The sequence below is a fragment of the Drosophila nasuta genome, chromosome X, assembly GCF_023558535.2.
Source record: "Drosophila nasuta strain 15112-1781.00 chromosome X, ASM2355853v1, whole genome shotgun sequence".
Lineage (NCBI taxonomy): Eukaryota > Metazoa > Arthropoda > Insecta > Diptera > Drosophilidae > Drosophila > Drosophila nasuta.
The window spans coordinates 21,766,190-21,789,210 of record NC_083459.1 but is presented as its reverse complement, the minus strand read 5'-3'; the positions used below and the strand labels follow the sequence as shown (position 1 = coordinate 21,789,210).

Below are 23,021 nucleotides of genomic sequence, written 5' to 3'. Positions count from 1 at the left end.
AACACTGCCCAACACAAAAACATACTATTTACATACACATGTAACATTGATATTGATAAATATGGAAGGAAGTCTTAACATATCTTGTGCATGTCACAAAGCTTTAATGGCCCACAGTAAAACTTACTTAAATTGACCCATAAAAACAAATTCGACCTCTGCGGGTTTTTTTCTTTTGTTTTTGAAGTTGCTGGCGAAAAACAGAACTATTTTTGCCAGCTGTGAGTCAGCGAATTGAATTTGTATTTTTGTGCAATTTGTTAATCATGGGAAAAAGTTTTAACAAGATAGCGAGCAAGGTGCGTTAAATGGCTTGTACTTTGTTCGCAAATAAAATGTGATATGACAGAAGAAAGTACGTTAAGTACTACTCAAAAAACAAAGGCGAGCAATTTATGTATTCACATTTCTCAAATTCCGAATTGTGTACAACATGAAAATGCAAAGTCATGCATTCCTAGCGGAAGTGCTGTCAGCGGATATCAATTTCTGCGACTGCCGTGGAGGGCTCTTCACGGCGATTCTCAAATTGGCAAATTAACATATGTACATATGTATGTAGTTTAGAAAAAAGGCATAGCTTCTGGGTCGGACAACACCTTGCTTTGAAACAGATACGGATCAGAATATGACCTACAAATACCAAACCACAGCCTGCTTTCCAGTGCATACAAAAAGCATATGCATGTGTTTGTGTGAGTGTGAAAGAAAAATTGCAGAACTACAAAGAAACACTCACACAAATGGGGTTACAAATAGTGCAGGCAATAAACACGCACTAAAATACTAAAAAGTATTTTTATGCAGTACGCTCACTTTGCATAATTACTGCTAATTTGAAAATACTGCAAAACGTTTTTGCCATTCAACATGTGTTTTTATTATTTACCCTTTATGATATTTAACAAATTTGAAGAAAATCATTTATCTTATTTATGCTTACAATTTGATTGACCCAAATAAATGGATTCGCATTGGTAACTGTAATTTTTGGCAGTTTATTAGTTTTCATGTCATTTTTTATTTGTGTGTGTTATGGTTCTTTTTATTGTGAATTCTGAAGTACGATGTAGGACTTTATAGGTAATTTTAAGGTATGTAACATAATGAGGAAAAAATGTTGCCAGAAACTCTCTGCATCGCAATGAACTTTCCTCTTAAATGCTGTAGACTAGTGTAATGCTTGATTTAAGCTTAAAAAGTTGGCGCTCAAGTGCAGAACGCGTGTGCAATTAAGCCTGAGCGCTGCACTGTTTGAAATAACTGTGCGCAGACACATTTAACACGCGCCAGAGTGAGACAACAACAGCACAACACTAATAAGAAGCAAGCAGACTTCCGCACAGTGGTACCAAACCAAATTTGCAATGCAAATTAATAATTTAATTGTTTCAATTCTTTGTGTTGTGCATACAATTGAAAATTTGACAAAAACACAAAATACAGTTTAGACTTTAAACTTCTGCAGTAGATGCCGCAACTCTTCATTCTGGCGACGCAAAAACACAACTTCGGCATCGTATTGCACACGCATCTTAAGGACTTCAACATAATGATTCATGCCATGCTCCAGGGTCTTCCACAGATGCTTCTTCGAGGGCGTGAAAATGTTGGTGAATTGTCGCCAAAATGACTGAATCTCCTTGTCATTGAAACGTATCAATTCCGTTTCCAAACTCGACTCCGATGAGCTGCCGTATTTTTGTTTATGCTTCTGGTTCGTATACAAATTCATGGCATGCAACACCAGCGCCGGTTCCATAACCAAATAATGATTGGGACACGTGTCCTTGAGAGCACCAATAGTGGCGCCACCGCTGCCAAGCTTGCGTGGAAACTTTGCGTCCTTCTGATTGCCACGCAACACCGCCTGGTCCAAATTATTGACATCGCCCAATTTCAGCGAACGCGTCGTCTTCTGGTCCTTGAGAAAGACCTCGGCACATTTCATGGGACTCAGGCCAGATGGCTGACATGTCGGGCAATAGGTGTAGGGCTCAAAGACACGCGTCAGCTCCATGACATGATCCAGATTACGTATACGCAACGCCGCAAATATGTTATCAATACGCACCATTGTCTGCTCTTTTTCTGTATAGGGACGCAAGATCTTGAGCAAACGCTCCTCAATCAAGAAGCCACCACGATCGGCGAGTTTCCGCAAAATGTTGCGCATCAGACGCGCCGATTCCGGTGGCAAATCCTGCATGCCACCGCGTTGCTTTTGAGTCTCTGTCGCAGCACTGTAACCGGAGCCGCCATAATGCTTGGGGAGCTTGCCAAAGCGACGCTCTATGCGATCCATGGGATTGTCGGGACGACGCACCGGCGGCTTATTGATGTTTTCAATGCGTATGTTTGGCTGTTGCCACGGCATCACCAACTGCTGTTCGTGGAGCACGCGATCGATCTCAAAGATACGTCCAAGCAGCTCGCTAATCTCCTCATAGTTGATATTCCACACCCGATTAAATTTCTCGCGATTAATGTTGCGCGTATGCAAGGCTTTCGCCTCCATCTCGCTGATGCTTCCATGCAGCTGTTGAATCTCATTCGTCAGCTTCTGGATGGTGCGACGTCCGCTGTGAAAGACATGCTTGAAGTTGCGACGAGTGCGTGCCACCGTCTCGTAGAGACGTGCCACCCGACGTTTCTGCTGATTGGTGATGATCGTGTTCTCATCGTTGCGCCGCTGCAGCACCTGATAGTTGTAGTCGAGCTTTTCGGAATTCATCAGCACATTGTCGCGAGTGCGTCGCAACTCGAGCTCCAAGCGTTCGCATTCCTTCTCCAGCCGTACACGCGTCTGTTTGGTCAGCTCGTCCTGAGAGTCCTGCAACAGTTGGGTTTGCAGCGAATAGAATTGTTCGCGCACACGCACCAACTTCGATTTCTCCTCGAAGTTTGTGTTCAGCGCATCGAAGAAGCTGCGCCATTTGGTAGCCGCTGTGTGTGAGAACGTTTGACGCTCGTCCTCGACGGTGTTGCGCAACATTTCCAGATGCTGTTTGTACGATTCTTTCAGTGTCTCCACCTGATTGTCGACACGTTCCACCAGGCAGCAGAGATCGGCCGCCTGACGCTGACGATCCAGTTCGTAGCGTGTATTCATGCGTTCAATTTCCTGTTGACACGCTGCAATCATTTTATCTTTGCGCTCCATTATCTCGGCAATGCGTTTCTTTTGCTCCTCGATTTGATCCCACAGCATCATCGGTTCGTTGATCTCATTCAGTTCGGTCCAGCGCGACTTGATGTCCGCGAAATTGGCCAATGCCTCAATGTTCTCCCATTCAAGGTTCTTTTTCATCTCCTTCTCTTGTGATGCCTCAAATAGGCGACGATTAAGTTCGCGTCGCTCGTTCGCCACACGTATGTTAGTAACCAGCTCGTTACCGAAGCGTACCAGCTGCCCAAGCCGTGTGCTCGACAGCTCCAGCTGCTGATCAATCTTGCTCATCTGGGCCATCGAACGCTCGACAAATCCTTTTGGGGTTTCGCGTTGCACCTGCCGCATCCGTTGCATAATGCGCTGGCGTCGGTCGTCCATTTGGCACACGGTTTTATCGCATTTCTCGTTCACGACCAGCGCATCGATGTGCGCCTGAAACGTCTCCCAGCTATCCACTTCACCCACCTCGGCTTCCTCCAGTTCAGATTCATCTTCGTCCTCGCCATCGACATCGGATTCGTTTTCAGTGTTCACATTCTCGGTCTCCACATCGTCGTCATCCTTGTTGTCGTTGTCCATCTTGTGTTGCAGCTGCACAATAAAATATATGTCGTTTTTATATTTGAATTTACACTAAATTTGTTGTTACTTTTTTACTTGTGCTGCGTCTTCAAAATCAAATTCAAATTCGCCTGCTTGATCGATGTGGTCGTTGTCAAGTGACGCCGCCGGCTACTGGTCGCTGTGTGGCGTTTTTGTTGCATACTTATTTATTTATTATTAGTTGCATGTAAATAAACAAAAGTTCTTGTTCAAGTGCTTGCTGTCAAGGTGATCGCAACGGCCATTGAAAAACTGACTAGTTTAAGCCGCAAATATACCAGCAAAAAATACTATATTTGAAATTGGGTGTCAAAAAATGTGAAATTTTGCGTGACTTAAATTTTTAAGTAATTAAATTATATTCCAAATATAATTATTGAAATTCAATGTGCCGTTATTATTATTCATTATGCCGAACACATTAAATTAAAATATTCTTGCTGAAATGGTCACACTACATACCTAGCTGCTGGGGGACCAGCCACATTGTGCGTTCTAGGCGTACAATGCTGTTGTCTCGCTTACACACGCACACGCCCAACACAGCACATGTTGATGTCATCTTTATGCAGATGTACAACTACATATATGTATATACGAATATTTAATTATACATTGCCCGTATATGTGCACAAAGTGCCCCTACATAATTTTCAAACTTCCCCCCCTCGCAATACTCTGGGTTGCATTTGATGCTGATGGCAGCATTGGAATACAGCTCTGGGCTCCTGGGTTGCATTCGCCATGTTGTTGTTGTCGTAGCTATTGTTGTTGTCACTGTCTGTCGCATTGCAAAGCTGTTTCAAAATGTTGTCAAGGCGCTTTTATTTTTTTATTCGTGTTGTTGTTTCTTTCAATTGCAAATAGTAATTGTACAATTTACATACACTTTTATTTAGGTATTTACAAAGATTAGGTGGTAGGAAAAGGGAATATTTTGCTCAGTTATCCTCAGTCTCCAAAGTGATTTCATAAATCAACTCATCATCGTTGTACTGTCGATGTTGCGAATGCTGTTGTAGATGTTGTTGTTGTTGATGTTGTTGTTGGTAGGCGATTGCTTGGTGCTGCAGAAACTGCTGTTCATCATCCTCCAGCAGCTGCTCCACCTCATGGTCTTCGTCGTGCTCCTCCAGCTCGCCGTCTTCATCATCATCCTGCAGCTGCTCAACAAGGAGCCCATCATCCTCATAATTCTGCTCCTGCTGCTGCTGTTGTTGCTCCTCCTCATCGAGCAGCTCCTGTTGATATCCATTTCCATTGACAGACAGCTCATAGAGCGGCTGTTGCTGATGCTGCTCGTGCAGCTCCTCCTGTTGCTGTTCTTCCTCCACATAGTTCCCTTCCAGCAGCAGTCCCGCATCCTCGTCGTAGTCCTCCTCCAGCATGTCGGCCAACTCATCCGCCTCGCCCACAAATTGCGCATCCTCGCCACTGGCCACATCCTCACCGCTAGCCACTCCCTGCTCACCCACCAGGCGTCGTGTGTTGCTGCGACATTGAATCGAACGTTTGTGGGCATCGAAATAATTGATGTCGGTGAACTCCTCGTGGCACAGATGGCACACGTACGTGTCCTGATTGAGATGCATCTCCTTGCGATGTCGCGCCATCTTGTGGGCGTCGCGACACTGCATGCCACAGAACGGACACTTGAGCATACGTCGCTTGCCCATGTGCACATTCCGGATGTGCTCCTTCAAGGAGAAATTCTTGTAGTAGGCCTTTTGGCAGTACTTACACTGGAAGCGTCGCTTCTTCTCGTGCGTCGCCTCGCGATGTCGCTTCAGCTGTGTGTTCTGCGCAAATGTTTTGCCGCACATTTCGCAGATGTGCTCCTTCTCCAGATGCCGCCGTTGATTGTGCACACGCAGATCCTGCTTGGTGCTGAAATACAATTTGCATGGTTCACACACATATGGACGGATGCCCATGTGACGACGTGCATGGCCCGCCAGATATTTACAATCGCGATACGTTTCACTGCAATAGATACAGGCATAACGATTTGTGCCGGGAACGAGATGGGTTTTCTGATGCTTCGAGAGCTTCGATTTGTGCATAACATCGGGACAAATTCCACATTCGACGGGCAACTTTTCGTCCTGGAGGCAGCCAATCATTGAGAACTCCACAATCGGTGTGCCATCCTCATCGAAGTCCACTATGGTGGCGATCAGCTCATCGAACAGCATATACCGTCTTGGTCCCTTGAACATGTCCAGCAGCTTTTCGCTGGGTTTGGCCAACTGTTGTGGTTGTTGTTGTTGCTGCTGCTGTGGTGGTTGGTGCTGCTGTTGTTGTTGTTGCTGTGGCTCTGTTGGCAAGCTCTCTTCCAGTTCCTCGTAATTGAATTCGTCTTGCAGCTCCTCTTCGTCGGTTAAAAAGGTCAGGCCATGCTGTAGGTGCGTTTTCGATTCTAGCTGCTCGATAGCCACAGTTTCGTCGCTCTCTTGCTGCACATAGTTCCAACCATAACGTGACTGGTCCTGCTCCTCGTATTGGTCATAATCTTGCTGCTGCTGCTGCTCCTCTTCGACTTGCTGCAGCTCTTCGTAGTGTTCTTCCAACTCTTGCTCTTGCTGGTCTTCCTCCTCCTCCTCTTCGACCAGATCGTCCAGCTCATCCGTTTCGCCAGCGATCATATACTGTAGACCTTCCTCCTTGGGGATGCGCAGCATTGTGTGCTGCAACAGCTCGGGACAATGCTGCAGTTGCGTCGCATTGCCCAGCAACAATCCATTTTCGGTGCCATCGTCGTTGACCAGCAGAAATTCTTCGTGCTTGTAATCGCCGACCATGTCCACAGTCTCCAAGACCACATACTGATCAGCATCCGGATCGACTTCTGCGTCCGCATCTGTTTCATCTACCTCTTCGTCTTCATCGTCCACATCGTTGTAGCCGTTGTTGTTGCCGCCTCCATCGTCGTCGTGATCTAAATATTCGCTTTTTGTGGGCAACACAAACTCTATGATCTCGGACATATCAATGTTTAAACTCATCGATGTTGATTTTTGCACAAATTCGTGCTGTTTTCGCTTAAGTAATTCTTTAATTTATAACTTTTAGCTTACATTAAACCGCTTCTCCGTGCGCGACTCTCTTTCTCTCTCTCACTTATCGTGTGGCATTTGTGATTAGTGTTTATGCCAGCGTGCCCGCAGCGTGCATTCACAAAAATATACTAGTTTTTGACATAAAATATACCATGCACAAAGTAATACTAGATGAGGGCGAATTTAAATCACAAAAAATAAAACAATTATTTCAGCTGTTGTATTGTCAAAGAAATGTTTAATTACTTTGAGCAAAAAACTAGCTAAGAATTCTTTAAATGGTCAAATATGGCGATGCATTACGCTGTTAATTTACGTGCATTATTTAAATATTATTTTTAATTTATATAATTATATAAATACAAAATAGAAATCAATTTATTTATTGCAAAGATTAAATTTCAAAATAATTTACATTTTAGCGGCGATTATTCAAATAAGTTTGTTTTACTACTTGTTCTATAGAGATCGTTATCGATGCTAATACTCACTCGCTAGAAATCGATAGGCAGCTTAAACTAAGTTGGCCGCACCGCGCTTTCAATCGAGTTTGCGCGCCAAAGAGGCAAACAAAAAAAAGCGATGCGCTTGCGTAGCCACAATGTTTTCGAGTTCGTCGTCTTCTTCTGCTTCGTGTTTTTCTTTCGCTGCTTTATTACCATCTTCGGTTTGCGGTTAGCCAACTTCTTGGCCTACCACACACACATAGAGACAATGTGTGCATTGCATTTGGTTGGCGCTCGCTTGCGGCTTATTTGATTTGCACACTCGGTAGCGTGCGTTTGTGTTTTGATTTTCGCTGCCGCCTTTTGGCCACATTAGTTTCAAACAATTTCTTCTCGCGCGTTAACCGTTTTCTTTCTGCATTTTCGTGTGAAACGCGCGCCTGGCCAACGCGAAGACCGTTAGCTAAAACACTTTAAATTTGCGGTAGCAGAAAAATATTTTGTAATTGATGCGCTGCAATTGTGTAAGCAAGTTTTCCTTAAATTGAAAATTATACATTTTATTTTTTACATTTATTTTTTACTGTGAAAATGAAGTGAACAACGAATGTGCTAAAAGCTTGCTAATTGTTTTTATCAATTATTTTATTAAGTGCAAAAAATATACATATATAATATTTATTGAAATTATGTGTGTGCATTTTTTTCTTGAAATTTAAATATAATGAATTCAATTCTTATAATTTCAAGGAATATTCCCATAAATTATTTGTGACATTTTTTACCGTAGAAATTATGTGCAAAAATTAATTTACAATTATTCTTTAAATACTGTGTACAAAAATTAATATTAAATATTTGCAAATATAATGTTTGTGGAGGCTGAATTGAATTTTTTTTTTTAAATTACTTTAAAATTTCAAGAAATTTGATGTTTTTATAAATCATATTTGACATTTTTAAGTGCGGAAATTAAGTGCGAAAAGTAATTTCTCTAAACATTTTTTTTACGTGTCAAATAAATATTTTTATAAATTATATTTGCCAATCGTAAGTGCAGAAATTACATTTCAATTATTATTCGAAATTGAACATTTTCATTGGTCAATTTTTCCCACTGATAAGTGCAAATATGAATAGTATAAAAATGTTAATAAATGATGACAAAAGGATGTTACTTTGCCTTTCGCTTTTGACTTGTTAAGTGCGCGCGCGTATTTGTTTTTATTGGCCAAGGTAACAAGGCCTGGTCTCGGCCCTTTTACCAACAAACATTTCAACTTTCAAACTTCGTTTTATGGCTAATTGTGATGATTACAACAACAACAATAACAACAACAACAATAACAACAACGACAATCGAGAGACTAATATCAGCTGCCCAGCAGCCAATAAATAAATAAATAAGCCAAGCAACAACAACAAACAAATAGTTAAATAGGATTACGCAAAGTTGCAAACGCATTATGTTGATGTTGATTCAACTCGCTGCTTTTATTTGCTTTTATCATATTTGTATTTACTTTTTTTTTGGATGCTGCTGCAAGACGCCAACTGAGCAAACTAACTGGGCTTATTTGATTTGTCAGTCAAATGCAAACTTGACCCGCTTTTGTTGGCCAATTTTGCGTGTGTCTGTGTGTGTGTGCCATTTAGACGTCCAGTTGCCAGACTTCGCTTCCCCCTTCCCCTCTTCATTCAGCTGGCCTTAATTTTCTTGTGCAATTATCTAGCTGGGAAAAATCTCACTAAGAGCCAAGCAAAGTGGTCGGAAAATCGTTTTAAAGTGCTCCGTGGTGGAGCTATTTCTCAAACGCATATTACTGATAAGAGCAAATCGTTGAGTTCATAAAATAATAGTCTATCTTTCCTGCCGTCCACGACTTTTAATGCGAATAACTTTTTTTAGTTTTGCAGCTATTCGAATGAAACTTGCTGCTGCTCTTGATGTTCGTTAGATATATATCATATATATATATATATATATATATATATATATTGACAGAATCAGATTACTGCATCACATTGTTCTCAATCTTAGTCCGATTTTCCTGCCGTTCATTGCGAAGAATTTATTCAGTTTTACAGCTATATGAATACAAATTCCTGCTGCTCTTTATATTTGCTAGATATCTTACTATAGATCATACATAAATATTGACTGAATTGGATTACTATATTATATGGTTGACATAGTAACAATTAGTATAAGATCAGTGTTTTTGTATGAAAAGCATAGAATAAATGATTGGTTCTAGTTATCTACAATTTGTTGTATTAAAAATATTGAAAACTATCAGAAAATTTGTTAAATATTATTAGAAAATTGAAATTATTACAAAAAAAGATTGTTCATTCTAAAATATAAACCTTGTTAATCAAAACTTTCATATAGAATATTTATATTCTTTTTTATTAAAATAATAATAAATAATAGAAAATTGAAATGATTAAAAAAATATATGATTGTTCATTCTAAAATATAAATCTTTTTAATAAAAACTGATTTTCAAAAGATTTCTTTATATACATATAAATAACAAATACAAAACTATTGTCGAGAAAATTTATAATCTTTGTTAAATTTATTCCGGAAATTAAAATCTTTCGTATAGAACACTTATATTCTTTATTGTTAAAATGAACTTATTGAATTCCTTAGCATAAGTTTTGAAAATATTTTTCAAGTTAAACTAACTCGCTAGCAAAATCGCTGTGTGGAAATTCTAGTAAATTTTTCTATGGGAAATATTTAGGTAAAAACTTCAGCGAGTAATGGATAAACTTTGTTTTTGCAGTTGTAGCCGCAGACGGAGACGGAGACGCCGTCGTAGACGCAGACGCAGTTGCAGACGCTCGACCAGATTCTCAAGACCTGGCCAATTAAGACCAGCGTCGCCTCCGCCCTCAACAGTGCGACGAAGAGACACAAATAGAGAGAAAGAGGAAGAGAAGCAGAAGAGGCGGCTGCAACAGGTGTTTGTGGCAACAACAGCGGCAACAACGCGACCAAGTGGCATCATTTGCGGTTGCAGGCCAAGTCAAAGCCTCGCGTCTGCAACGGCAACGGGAAATTGAACAAGTAAGAACGCAAAAAGTTGCACTTAAACACGACTGCGAGATACCCTGTTAAATATATTTTAAATTACTTTGTCATTAAAATATCAGAAAAAATAAAATAGCTTTAGTTTGTGGTTTAGAGATTAGTCAACGAAGAAGTTTTGAGATTATAAAAATATAAATAAACTTTTGCACTTTAGCAAAATTCTTCATAAAAGTTAACTTTACCAGAATGTCTTATATCAAATTTTGAAAACCTTAACTTTCTTGGCTATATTTGGTATATTGATATAGAACTACATGTAAAATATACCATTGAGTACAAAATATACTAGATTGTCAGCCAACGCAACTAAGACTCCATTAAAATTTACTTTTTTGCCATACAAAAGTATTTCATGAATAACTTCCACAATTTTTATCTGATTGCAAGCAAATTTTCAGGAACAAAAAATCACACCTTTATTTAAACTAAAGTGAATCAAAGTAAGTTTTTTGTCTGTTGAAACGATTTAGACAAAATATTTTGAATCTTGAACCAACAAATATTACAAATTGAGAATTGAAAGCTATCAATAAAGAAGAATATAATACATAAATAAGTTTTAATTAGTGTTATAGTTGAATAAAGTTAATAAGTCATATATTATATATACTAAAATGATTTAGAAATATGTTAAATCTTACAAATGGGGAATTAAAAGCTAGCGATAAAGAAGACTGCAAACTTACATAGTAACTGAGAGCTGAATTGACGAAGAAGAATACATTTACATCCACCCGCTTCTTAGGCTTTTGCAGGGTATGAGAGTCGGAAACATGTTCTTGCAGCAGTTGCAGTGGCAGCAACAGCGACAGCGGCGGCAGCAGCAATTTGTGTGTCATGCTGGTTGGGCAACCAGAACGGCAATCACGCTGGGCGGCGTGTGGTCGCCCCACCTCCCGCTCCTCCTCCTCCTCCTTCTCTCGCTGATTGCATCCAGCGCGGCGTTAAGTGCACCGCCACCTGCCACCACACCTTCCACCACCCCCTCCCCCTCCCCATCAACAACAACTACAACAACGAGCAGTTCCTCGAGCATGCAAATCCAGACGCTGCAGGTGAATTGCACGCGGGAGCTGCTGGACATGCAACTGACGCTGGATCGCAACTTTCGGGGTCTGCTCTATGCCAAAGACTTCCCCCCTCGAGTGTCGTGCCCGTGGCCAGGATGCCAACGAGATAGCCCTGCGTGTGCCCACCTCGGGTTGCGGAGTGCGCGCCGAGCCTCTGGAGAATGGCGGCATGGAGTACACGGTTCGCATCATGCTGCAGTCGGCGCAGAAGCTGCGACAAAGCACCGACATCCTAAGAACGGTGCGTTGCCAGCTGCCCGCCAATGCGATGGGCATGCCATTGCCACTTTCCGGCCGAGATCGGTAAGTGTTCCACACTCTTTACTCTTTGTAGTCCTGCTAGAAATACCGCCTCTTAATCCTCGCTAGAAACGCACGCATGCGCGCCTTGGCTGTGGCTGCAGCGGCAGCTTCACCATCGTACTCATCATCAACGCCACAGCCGTCGACTCATCACATGGAGACGCCGCGTGTGCGCATCTGGCTGGAGCTGGGCGGCCCGAATGGTTCCGGTTCTGTGGAGGTGGGCGTGGCAACCACTTTAACTGTGCGCGCCATCGTCCCGGGCACGATTGGAGTGCGCGTAGTCGACTGTGCGGCCCTCGATGGCCTCGGTGAGTCGACGCAGCAGCTGCTCGACGCTCGCGGTTGCCCCATCGATGAGCAGGTGAGTCAACAACAACTGACCCCATGTTAAGCTATTCATTTGAGTGACAGGCCCCATAAATCGCTGCTTTGCATTCCGTCCGACCGTCTGTCTGTCCGCTGATAAGCGTGTGGCGTTAACAGCGTCTCGCAATTTAAAACACTCTTTGTATAAACAAGTTGAACGCGTATGTCGTAGTCGAGCATTCTTGCTGTTTCTTTTTGTTCTTCTGTTTCTTTTTTCATAAGTTGGCCCGAGGCGAGTGATCGAACAACGATTCTGCGAGACGCGCTCGCTTACCGTTAGGGCAAAAAGACAATAATATCATTAATTATGAAGCTAATCTCCGTGTGTGCGATTATCGATTGATTGGCAAACTTTCATTTTTATTATCGGACGCGTGCGAAAGTGAGGGCAGCGCTCATCTCATCTTCCTCTCGATGTTCATGCAATTTTTTCGAAGCGCGTTGGCAGCTCGATTGCAACTGTATTATTGTGCAATGGCGTAGTCGAAGCCGAAGCCGAAGCGCATCATTAATTATAACAGTTATTACGACACCAATGAATGTTTTGCGACTGGCTGACGTCAAAAACTGAATAACGAAAAACTGTTAGACGTAATTACATCGTTAGAACAGTTTGCGTTTTGGCGTTAAGAGCACACAGCGCACTGAGCCCAACCAAGCAGCTAAAGCAGCGGTGGCAGCCATTAAAAAAAATATGTAAGCAACTGCCAAGTTGCGGGGCAAAAGCAAAACAGTTCTTCAGTTCTTCATGAGTAAATTAGGAGGTCACAACAATTAGCCAACAGTGAAATACATAGAAATATTTAGCGTTTAACATTTTGACATGGCCAAGCTAAAGTTAAAGCTAAGTTAAAAAGCATTTGCATTTAGTCGCCCGTCGTCGTCTTCGTCGTCGCAGCTTTGTGCACATGTCATGCCACAAAATGGGTCAAACAAATCTTCTGCCTCTGTTGCTGTGGCTGCTGCTACTGCTTGGCTGGCCATTGTGAAGCGCCTAGCTAGAAAAATCTCACGGCTTAATTTTTATTTCTATTTTAACGGACACCGCGCAGCAGCAAAGACAAAACAAAAACATTTGCATTTTATGTTTGTTTTATTATTCCGTCACTGCGTCAACTCAACCCATCTCCCCATCTCTCTCTCTCATTCTGTCTCACTCTCTGATCATTCCAGCAAAGTGTTTTTGTTGCTGCCTTCCGTTTTGCGCAGATTTTCATTTTCTTTTCGCATTTACGTTTTATTGTTTTTTTTTTTCGGCAGGCAACAGCATACAAATAATTTATGCACAACTTGGATTATTTGTTTGGTTTAGAAAAATAGGCATAGCTTCTGGGTCAGAGAACACCTTGCTTTGAAAAGTGAAACAGATACGGATCAGAATATGACCTACAAATACAAAAGCACAGCCTGCTTTCCAGTGCATACGAAAAGTATGTGTATGGCTGTGTTTGTGTGAGTGTGAAAGAATTGCACAACTACATATGTATGTATGTATGTACAAAGGAACACTCACTCAAATGGGGTTACAAATAGTGCAGACAATAAACATGCACTAAAATACTAAGAAGTATTTTTATGCATACGCCTACTTTGCATAATTACTGCTAATTTAAAAAATACTGCAACAAGTTTTTGTCATTCAACATGTGTTTTTATTAATTACATTTTATGCAAACTATTCAACAAACTTAAAGGAAATCATTTATCTTATTAATGCTTACAAGTTGCTTGACCCAAACATGTACGTATGTTCATATATTTAATTAATGTAGTCAATTTAATGATTGATTAACACGCCAATACGTATAAATTAAGCCTGCTTTTCAAGCGCAGCCAACATTAAGTAGTTGCGTAGTAATGACGCAGCCAACTTAACGCATTCCTTGTATTCCATTGCACCTCAGTGTGTGTGTTTTTGTTGTGATAAAACATAAATTGTTTTGTTTGATGGCAATAATTAACTGAATACAACAATACAAGTGTGTGTGTTGAAGTCCAGCTGTTATCCGCATTTTTAAACTCATTTGAACTTCCGCAGCAATTGGGATTGTGTGTTGTTTTAATGCTACAATTGTTTCAAGTTTCTCACACGGCAAATACACGTGCTTAGATGTGTAAATTGAAACCAGGTAGCGGCAGCTAATCAACGTGTCTTGCTGTTTAGTGGCAAGTACTACGCCACACAATGTAGCAAGTGGAAACTTCGGTATGTATGTATGTATGTATGTATGAGTTGCGCTAGCAGCAGCAACACTAGCAATACGTAAATCACATGAGTCTGTAATTTCATACATTTTCATATGGCATACAAACAAACACACACATACTATACGGCATGCAGCATTGTTTTTGTCCGTGAACTTGGCACATGACTTTTGTTACCGTTGCTCTGCTTGTCTTTCTGTTGTTGCTGCCCTGCTCGTTGTAACGGAAGTGCCCAAATAATGCAAGTGTCAGAAGAGAGCGGATATACATACATACATTCATACAAATGTGTGCATGTGGGCTTGAGTGTGTAGTTGGGGAAGGGAAAGAGTGTCATTGTCATTGCCATTGACGTGTTGCGTCTTGTGTGGTGTCGTCAGCGGTCATAAAATAAAATTGTATAACCGACCATAAACGTCGTTGTTGACATTAAAACAGGTACACAACAACATCAAGGGCCGGTCAGCAAAATTGAACTTGTTTAGCTAATGCACAGTTAGCCAAGACTAGCTAGACATACTGCTTATGCTAGAATGATACTTTCAATTCTGGTACTGCCATTGTGCACTTACATGTGTGCCGACGCACTTTGCAATTATGCGCATATTCCTTAGAATGCTTTGACCTACGGCCATCTCGCTCTAATAGGCTAAAGTGATATTTTAAATTTTTCACATGGTATAGGTACTTTTAATTGTCTCCATCTTACTCTAACTGTAGCTTTCACAAAATTTTCAAAGTGGCAAATATATGTACGTAAAATGTAAATTATGCATTCAACATATCAATTTACAGGTGATGCCGGCGCTGCATACGCGATATAAGCCCGCGGAGGAGGGATGGTCCAAGCAGCATGAGGAAGATCTGGTCGAGCGCACGTTTATGGCCACATTTGCAGCCTTTAAGTTTCCCGATCGCGAGCGTTTGCACGTCAGCTGTGGCGTGCAGCTTTGCAAAGGGAAGTGCCCAAAAGTGAGTAAGCAGTATTTGCACACCAATACAAGCGTAAACTAAGTGTATATGTGTGTGGAAAATAAACAAGGCTGGAAATGCATATTAATTAATTGCAATGAAAACGAAAGTGTTTGCCTGGATATTGTATGTGTCTTTGTGAGTGTGTAAGAGTGCAGCGAAGCGCATAGAATGTGCATGTGTGTGTGTGGTTAGCGCCGCTAATTAATGTGGTTATTGCACCAAAATGCACTCAAGCAAATGCACTGCAACAATTGCTCAAGTACAAGTTGTACTCACCAATACACACACACACACACACTCACTCACGCACTTTTACACCTGCATTAGACAATGTATAATTTACACATGTCCGCTGTGTGTTAACTTAACGAAACGTCTTACATACATATTTCTTTTCTTTTGTTCGGTTTTTGTCGCATGCAGCTCAATTGTCGCCTCGCCGAGCAACAACTCCAGCTGAACGCCGATCAGCATTTGGCACGCATCGAAGTGTTCAACTCATTGGCCGTGACAGCGCCGCAGATCGAAGTGGATCGTCTGCGCTATGATCGACGCTATAACATGAGTGGTAAGTTTCTTTTCGATTGATATAACCGAAGTAATTGGCTGTCAACTGCTGTAGGGCAACATGTTGAAGAGTGTAGGAGCAATGTATTAAAACTATCTAATTTATAAGCAACCTATTAAACATGAAAAATATTTATTATTTTCTCTCTACCTTCGCAGTGGAAGACTACGTGCCACATGTGCGTCCGCTGTCTGGCGAGGGCACCTTGTGTCTGTCCATCTCCAAGCTGGCCATCTCGTTCTGCATACTCGGCTCCATCTTTCTGATAGCGGTAATCGTCGCCATCTTTTCGCTGATACGCACACGACGACGCCAGCAACAAGGACGTTGCAGTGGCCTGGGTTTAAGTGGCACTGGAACGGCGACGAGCACTTCGAATAGCAGCAGCCGTTTGCATCGTGCCGAGATCTGTACATCGATGTTCTCGTCGAGCAGCGAATCCGCGCAGTCGGCACCACGTTTTGGTGGCAAATTTCTGATGCCTCTGCCCTACTATCCTACTAATTTGCCCTATGGACGTGTCTATTGAGCACGAATCGCTAACACTTTAGACGTACTATGATAGTTTTATAAGTTGATTTTTTTTCTGAAACCATTTTGGGCAAATGTTTTGGTAGCAAATTCGAATCTATAGACTGATGTGGCTGCACTCGCTCAAACATGATAATTCGTTGTAACGAATGATACCAAAATATGTTGTAACTGCAAGTTATGTTTAGTTTATATTTTGGAAGGCGTCTTGAAAGCATTTTCCGCCAGTCGTTGAAAATGCGTTTTGATGCGCTTTCGTTGCATTAATTAATTAATATATATGTATTAATATATTGCTATTTTTGTTCATGCTTAGTTTATGCTAACAGTGCAATTGTAATTAAAAATTTATATTTTACATTAGAGTTGTTTTAATTTTGGAAGCGCTGAAATGAACTGAATTTTATGCAATTTTCATTCGATATGGGCTTTTCATTATCGATTGAAAGTATGCAATTTGAATTTAGCGCTATTTTTTCATCAGTAGCGCGATAAGCTGCGGGTATCGATTTGAGTGCTACATCGCAAAGTATCGTTTTCAATGTGCAACGAGTTGGCAGCTACGCGCAACATATGAGGCCGCTCAATTCGATAAGCCGATAACGATAAATAGCAGCGAGCACGTTGTGTGGCGCACTTTGCAAGAGTTCGGTGTGTTTTTGTTTATAGATCCAAATTGCATTTAATAAAGTTCTGAACCACAAACACGCAGCAATGACAAAAACAGCACCGCTGAAAGGCGGACGGAAAAAGCCGGCGACAGCGCGTTACTTTGATGCCGGCGCCGAGCAATCCGCCGATGCGAAACACGTGAAACTCAAACGCAAAACACAACAAAATTTCACTGGCGACTTCATCAAAATGCAAGAGCGCTACAAACTGAAGCAGCCACACAACGAAAAGCGACAACCAGCAAAAGCAGAGAACGACAACAACAAGAAGAAGAAACATCAGTTGCCCCAGGAGCTGCTTGACAAATATTCGCGCGGCGATGCCGTCGAAGCGCGCGGTGTTAAGACCCGTCACTTCAAGGCGCAACAGGAGCGCAAAGAAGTCTATCACACATATGCTAACGAGCAGGCGGCACGCACGGAGCTGTTGCTGCAGGAGACCGCTGGCCAACTGGAAGCGGACGAGGAGGAAACGACAGCCAGCTATCGCCAGTCGGAGATTGCGGCAAACGTTGATCTGCAGTCGGCGTCGAAGCATTTTGAGCTAAAACTCGAACACGGTCCGTACTCGATGCGGTACACGAAGAACGGTCGTCATTTGCTGCTGGGGGGTCGACGTGGTCATGTTGCCGCCTTTGATTGGGTGACCAAGAAACTGCACTGTGAATTCAATGTGATGGAAAGCATCGCGGATGTCCAGTGGCTGCATGTGCCCACCATGTATGCGGTGGCCCAGAAGGAATGGACGTATTTCTACGACAAGAAGGGCACCGAGCTGCACTGCGTCAAGCGCTTGGCGCAAGTCAATCGCCTCGACTTTTTGCCCTATCACTTTCTGCTGGCTGCCGCCAACAATGCCGGCTATTTGTCCTGGCTGGACGTATCGATGGGCCAGCTGGTGGGCAACTTCAATACGAACCTCGGTGATATACGTCTGATGCGTCACAATCCCGCTAACGGTGTGCTGTGTGTGGGCGGCGGCAAAGGTGTCGTGTCCATGTGGTCACCAAAGGTGCGTGAACCGTTGGTCAAGCTGCTGTCGCACACCACAGCGATGACGGCGCTCACGGTGGATCCCAAGGGACTGCATCTGGTTACAGCAGGTCTCGATCGTCAGGTCAAGGTCTGGGACATTCGTCAGTTGGGCGCCGAGCCCTTGGCCGTCTATCGTCTGCGTCTGCCGGCCAACGAGGTGGAGGTTTCGCAACGCGGCATGTTGGCCCTCTCCCAGGGCACGTATCTGGAGAGCTATACGCATGTGATTGGCAGCGGCGGAGGTGGAACGCGTTATAGCCACAATTTACCATATTTACGACAACGTTGCGATGCCTTTGTCCATGGCATGCGCTTTTGTCCCTACGAGGATGTCTTGGGCATTGCCACGGCCAAGGGTTTCCAATCACTGCTCATGCCGGGCGCTGGTGAACCCAACTACGATGCCCTGGAGGACAATCCGTATGAGACAAGCAAACAGCGACGGGAGCATGAAGTTCACGCTCTGCTGGAGAAGATTCCGCCAGAATTGATCACGTTAGATCCGCATGAAATTACGGCGGTGGATGCGCCCACGCTGCAGGAGAAGGTTGATGCCAAGAGGCAGCTGTTCCAGCTGAAGCCACCGCGCATCAACATGCAGCCCAGGCACAAGATGAAGGGTCGCGGCGGCAGCGCCAAGATGGCGCGCAACAAACAGATCGTCAAGGATCTGCAACGCAAGGTAAGTGCGAGCCAACGTGGGGTTTTTATTATCTGTCCGGTTTTTATCCTCTGAAACTATCTATCTACATGTTCTAAAACTATTGAGCTATGTTTCGTATTATTTTCCTGACTAACTGACCGAACTTTAAACGCACAGTGCAAACGGTAAGAGCTAGGAGGCTGAAGAGTTAATAATCTTACTTTAAGTAGTTAACATTTGTTTAAAGAAAACACTGCTTTGTAAAAAGTAGTTCACTGAATTCGATAGTGCAATAAGGCTGGGTTTTCTATCTAAATTCCCATTTAAACTCGCTTAAGTCATGCAGTGTAAATGTTAGGAGCTAGGAGGCTTAAGTTATACACAACAGAGTTGAAAATGCACAATATTTGATTGTGCAATAAGGCTGGGTTTTTTTTTTAATTCCCATTCAAATCATAATCATACTTTACTCTTATTTGAGCTTGTTTCTAATTCTAATTTGTCTGCTCTCTCTATCTCTCTCTCTTGATCTTTAGGAATTCATCACGGAGCTGCGCAAGACTAAACAGAGCGTTATTGCCGCCCACAAGCAGCAGGACGAAGGCGCAGAAGGAGTCAACAAGAAGAAGCCCAAAGCTGCGCGCTCAGTGCTCGATCGCTTCAAGGCGAAGCCCGTCAAGAAGCAGCAGACGAAAAAGTAGTTTGTTCATTAAATTTATGTATAGTATAAACTCTATTCTATTCCTATATATTTTTTTTTTGTTTTAGTTAAACAATATGAAAATAAAATAAGGAAAAGTAAAAACGTGAAACTAATTTACAAAGCTGTTGAATGTCTCTAGAGGATTGGATTAAGATTGACAAGCTATATAACATAGAATTTTTTTCGTATAGATGGCTTACAACACAATTTGTAGTGTTTTAAGTTATAGGTTCATTCATAATCATTTAATGAGTTTTTCCCTATTTTGTGTAAAGATCTCTTTAGTTATTTGAAAATAGTAGCTTAGCTTTTTAAGTTCCTTTATTACGATCAGTTTTTATGCTAGGATTTCAGGCCATAACTTTCAAAGACAACATTTGATTGGAATATTTTATATTAGAATCAGCTTTTTCATATTCTCAGCACTTTAATTAAATACGAGTAGTAAATTAATTCCAATGTTGCTTATCTTGATTTTTGTAGTTTTGGCTATAATTCAGTTCATAAAAAGGCAACTCAGGCACAACTTTATCAACTGAATTTGCTAGAAGATCGTCATATCATATACAAAATACAAAGTATTCTGGCATTTCAATTATTTTATTGTTTGTCCCCTCCCACAATTTCCATTCCCCTTGCAAGTTGCGTAGTCTACAATTTACTTAAATGTAATTCTCGATTGCAATCCTCCTCTAATCATAGCTGAGGACACACTTCAGGTAGCTGGCGACTTGTTGCGCGTTCTCCTGCTGCTCCAGCTCCTTCAACACCGCCTCCAATCGTCCAGGTTCGCTGCGCTGTCGCGCATAATAGTACAGATTAACAATGCGCTTTTGCTGCTCAAAATCCTTGTCAACGGCGCCCGTCACCTGCAGCTTGGCCACATTGTCGAGCACCTGAGGCGCCAGCTCGGCGAGTGCGGCTAAGAGAATGCCATTTTGCTGGCGGCACAGCGTGGACATCGCTGTCAACGTGGCATCCGCGACACTCGGCTTGAGCAGCAACTGTGGCAGATAGTTGAGCAGCCGCTCGAACTGAAGTTCGCCGCCGTAGCCTTCGTAGAGCTGCCGGCGTTGAACGATCTCGCCGAGCAGCTGAAGCATGCGAGTGGCGCATCCTTCGCGCGTGGTGAAATGCTGCTCCACATACGCTTCGATGCACAGCTGCATGAGGCCGCCCATTTGATGCGCCTGTAGCTGCAACAGCGCCGCACCGTTATCCAGCAGAAGTGCACGCAATGCGGCCACCAGACGCAGCTGCTCTTCGGGCGACAGCGTTCGCAGTTGCCGCACACATTGCTGCACATAGTGCAAGAGGGATCCGTAGTCATCGTGTTGTTCCGGTTGCGCCAACGGAAAGAAACGACACACAAGTTGGACGAGTCGCAGATTCTGTGGCACGCACAGTTCGCCGCCAGCGGAGGCATGCAACAGCTTGCGACGCTTGCCGGTGGCAGTTTGGGGCATCACTTGTGGCACACGCTGATAGGGAAAGCTGCACTCCTTGAGAAAGTGCCGAAGGAAACTCTGCGCATAATTGTCACGCAGCCATTGGCTGAGCTCATGCGTCGGCTCCAGCTCTAGCTGCTGCTGTTGGGCCGCCTCGTGCTGTTGCACCAGCTGCCACAGCTGCGTCATGATGTCCAGCAGCACATGGAGACTCTCGGCCGCATCCACGCTGAGCAGCAATTGCTCCTTGAGCTGCTGCTCCTTCTCCTTCGTCTGCTGCTGTTGTGGTCGCACCTCCAGCCAGTTGTCCTGCAGCAGCGGCATCAACTGCTGCACATACCCACGCAGCTGCTCATCCGATGTCTGACGTTGTCGCTTGCCCAGCAGCGCATGCAATCCACGTCCATCCACTTTCATCGGCAGCCACACATTGTAATACTGCGCACGCTCTCCATCGTAGTGCTCGACACGTGCTGCTGATGACTGCTTGGCCAGCTCCGGCTGTTGCTCTACCAGCAGCAGCGTGCCAAGGATTTGCTGCAGTCGCTGCAGCACTTTGGTGCGCCACTTCACCGTCGTCTGTTGTCCCTGGGTCAAGCGCACGGTGAGCACACGATTCGCCTGCTGTGTGTCGTGACGTGAACGCGATATCATGTCAATAAAGTGTCCAATGATCGTGGCAGCACTGCGCTCGGCCAGTGTGCGTGCGGGCACACGCTGGAGCAGCACATCGAGCAGCAGCAGCGAATCCTCTTGAATCGCCGGCTGCACATGCGTCATCGCACACCGCAGATAGGCGGCAATGATGTGAAAGAACGGCACCATCGCTTGCGTGGGCAGCGCCTCGAGCACCACGTCCAACGTCTTGCAGGATTCGCGACGTACTTCGCGCTCCATGTCCAGTGCACCGGCCGCAATGCCTTGGAAGAGTTCATTCAGATGCCCGATTAGATGCTCCGCCTGTCCCTGTTTGACGGCATCGCGTACATTGCGCAATGCATCGGTGCGAAACTTGAGATTGTGATGCTTTAGTCGCGAAAGTATCTCCTTCAGATTCAATTGCCTTTCGCCGCTGCTGCTGAATTCTTTGAGTTGGCCGCGTATCTCGATTTTGCGCACCTTGAAATCGGTTTTGGTCACATTTAAGCCTTTGGGCAGCTTGGCGCCCTTCAGTTTCACTTTCGCTTTCTCGGCGCGCAAGTTCTTTTTGTGATGTCCACCCATTTTAATTGTGTGATTTGAATTTAACTAATTACTGCTGTCCGTGCTCCACAATTTGAATCAAAACAAACATGTGCTACGACAGTGTGACCAAGTGAGCATGTTTCAAAAATATACCGGAATACTACGTGGTCAGTATTAGCAGCTGGTTACACGTTCAGCTGCATGATTTTTGCTACAGATGGCGCTATTTGAATAGCTAGCTCGATTTGTTGCTACATGCTATTTCTTACAGATGGCGCCACTCATTTTGCTTATTCTAAATTAGAAACTTGGTTAATCCAGGGATATCATTGCTATTATATTTTTGTTGTATTTATGTCTATTGCACAAAAAAACGGCTTGTCATACAATATCTTATATCATATTCTTCTGTTCTTAATTCACTTAAAAAATGCACTGCTTTAAACAAATATAATTGTTGCGATAAAAAATCTCTATGCTTAGTCAAACGTTTTTCTAGTGATAAAAACCAAAGCTAAATATTTTTTTGAACACTCGAATATTAAAATTAATTGCAATTGTTCAGATAAACATGCAAGATCAGCACTAGTATGACACATTACCTGATAAGTTCCAAAACTGTGACTGCTGTTCTTCAACGTTCATGATAAATTTATTGAGAGTTGGTGGAATTTTCCCAAAATTAATAATTAATTTTACTTAATGAAATTTTTTATAAGAAACGGCAAAGTCGATAAATTATTTGATTTATTAAGTAGTTGAACCATTACAGCAATAAATTTAAATTGAAATCAAAAACCTTGCACAATCGATTAACCTATCGTGTTATCGCTGCCGTTCACACGATAGCGCTGCCACCTGTACTGCACTTGGCGCGCGCACTTCAAATCACTTGCGTAGCCCACGCAGTTGAATGAGACTTTGGTGCT

At 43.1% G+C, this 23,021-nt stretch overlaps 5 protein-coding genes across 6 annotated transcripts in view; 2 read left to right on the top strand and 3 right to left on the bottom strand.

Annotated features, from left to right (window-relative positions):
* Positions 1-16,736, top strand: part of LOC132796390 (uncharacterized) — a 46,978-nt gene extending 30,242 nt beyond the window's left edge. The window contains 7 exon segments of the mRNA XM_060807550.1: positions 10,079-10,362; positions 11,132-11,522; positions 11,524-11,759; positions 11,826-12,123; positions 15,129-15,305; positions 15,732-15,876; positions 16,035-16,736. Of these exon segments, the coding sequence (XP_060663533.1) occupies positions 11,145-11,522; positions 11,524-11,759; positions 11,826-12,123; positions 15,129-15,305; positions 15,732-15,876; positions 16,035-16,405 (1,605 nt within the window). The 5' untranslated portion in view covers positions 10,079-10,362; positions 11,132-11,144 and the 3' untranslated portion in view covers positions 16,406-16,736.
* On the bottom strand, positions 1,025-4,003 carry LOC132796388 (dynein regulatory complex protein 1 homolog). 2 transcript variants are annotated; one of them, XM_060807547.1, is made up of 2 exons: positions 3,822-4,003; positions 1,025-3,763 (listed from the first exon to the last, which is right to left on the bottom strand). In XM_060807547.1, exon 2 carries the CDS (start codon positions 3,749-3,751, stop codon positions 1,448-1,450), a length of 2,304 nt encoding a protein of 767 aa, XP_060663530.1. In that variant the 5' UTR covers positions 3,752-3,763; positions 3,822-4,003; the 3' UTR covers positions 1,025-1,447. The 2 variants fall into 2 exon arrangements, with proteins under 2 accessions (XP_060663530.1, XP_060663529.1); XM_060807546.1 differs by having other exon boundaries at positions 3,830-4,003.
* LOC132796389 (zinc finger protein 853) lies at positions 4,571-6,916 on the bottom strand. The gene has a single exon (XM_060807549.1). The coding sequence runs from the start codon at positions 6,778-6,780 to the stop codon at positions 4,717-4,719; it is 2,064 nt and encodes a 687-aa protein (XP_060663532.1). The 5' UTR covers positions 6,781-6,916; the 3' UTR covers positions 4,571-4,716.
* A 272-nt stretch (positions 16,737-17,008) lies between the features above and the next one.
* LOC132796332 (uncharacterized) lies at positions 17,009-19,554 on the top strand. The gene is made up of 2 exons (XM_060807472.1): positions 17,009-18,795; positions 19,293-19,554. The coding sequence occupies exons 1-2, from the start codon at positions 17,122-17,124 to the stop codon at positions 19,455-19,457; spliced, it is 1,839 nt and encodes a 612-aa protein (XP_060663455.1). The 5' UTR covers positions 17,009-17,121; the 3' UTR covers positions 19,458-19,554.
* A 471-nt stretch (positions 19,555-20,025) lies between these two features.
* Positions 20,026-22,228, bottom strand: LOC132796457 (testis-expressed protein 10). Its single transcript, XM_060807633.1, has one exon. The coding sequence runs from the start codon at positions 22,129-22,131 to the stop codon at positions 20,152-20,154; it is 1,980 nt and encodes a 659-aa protein (XP_060663616.1). The 5' UTR covers positions 22,132-22,228; the 3' UTR covers positions 20,026-20,151.
* Between the last annotated feature and the right edge of the window lie 793 nt (positions 22,229-23,021).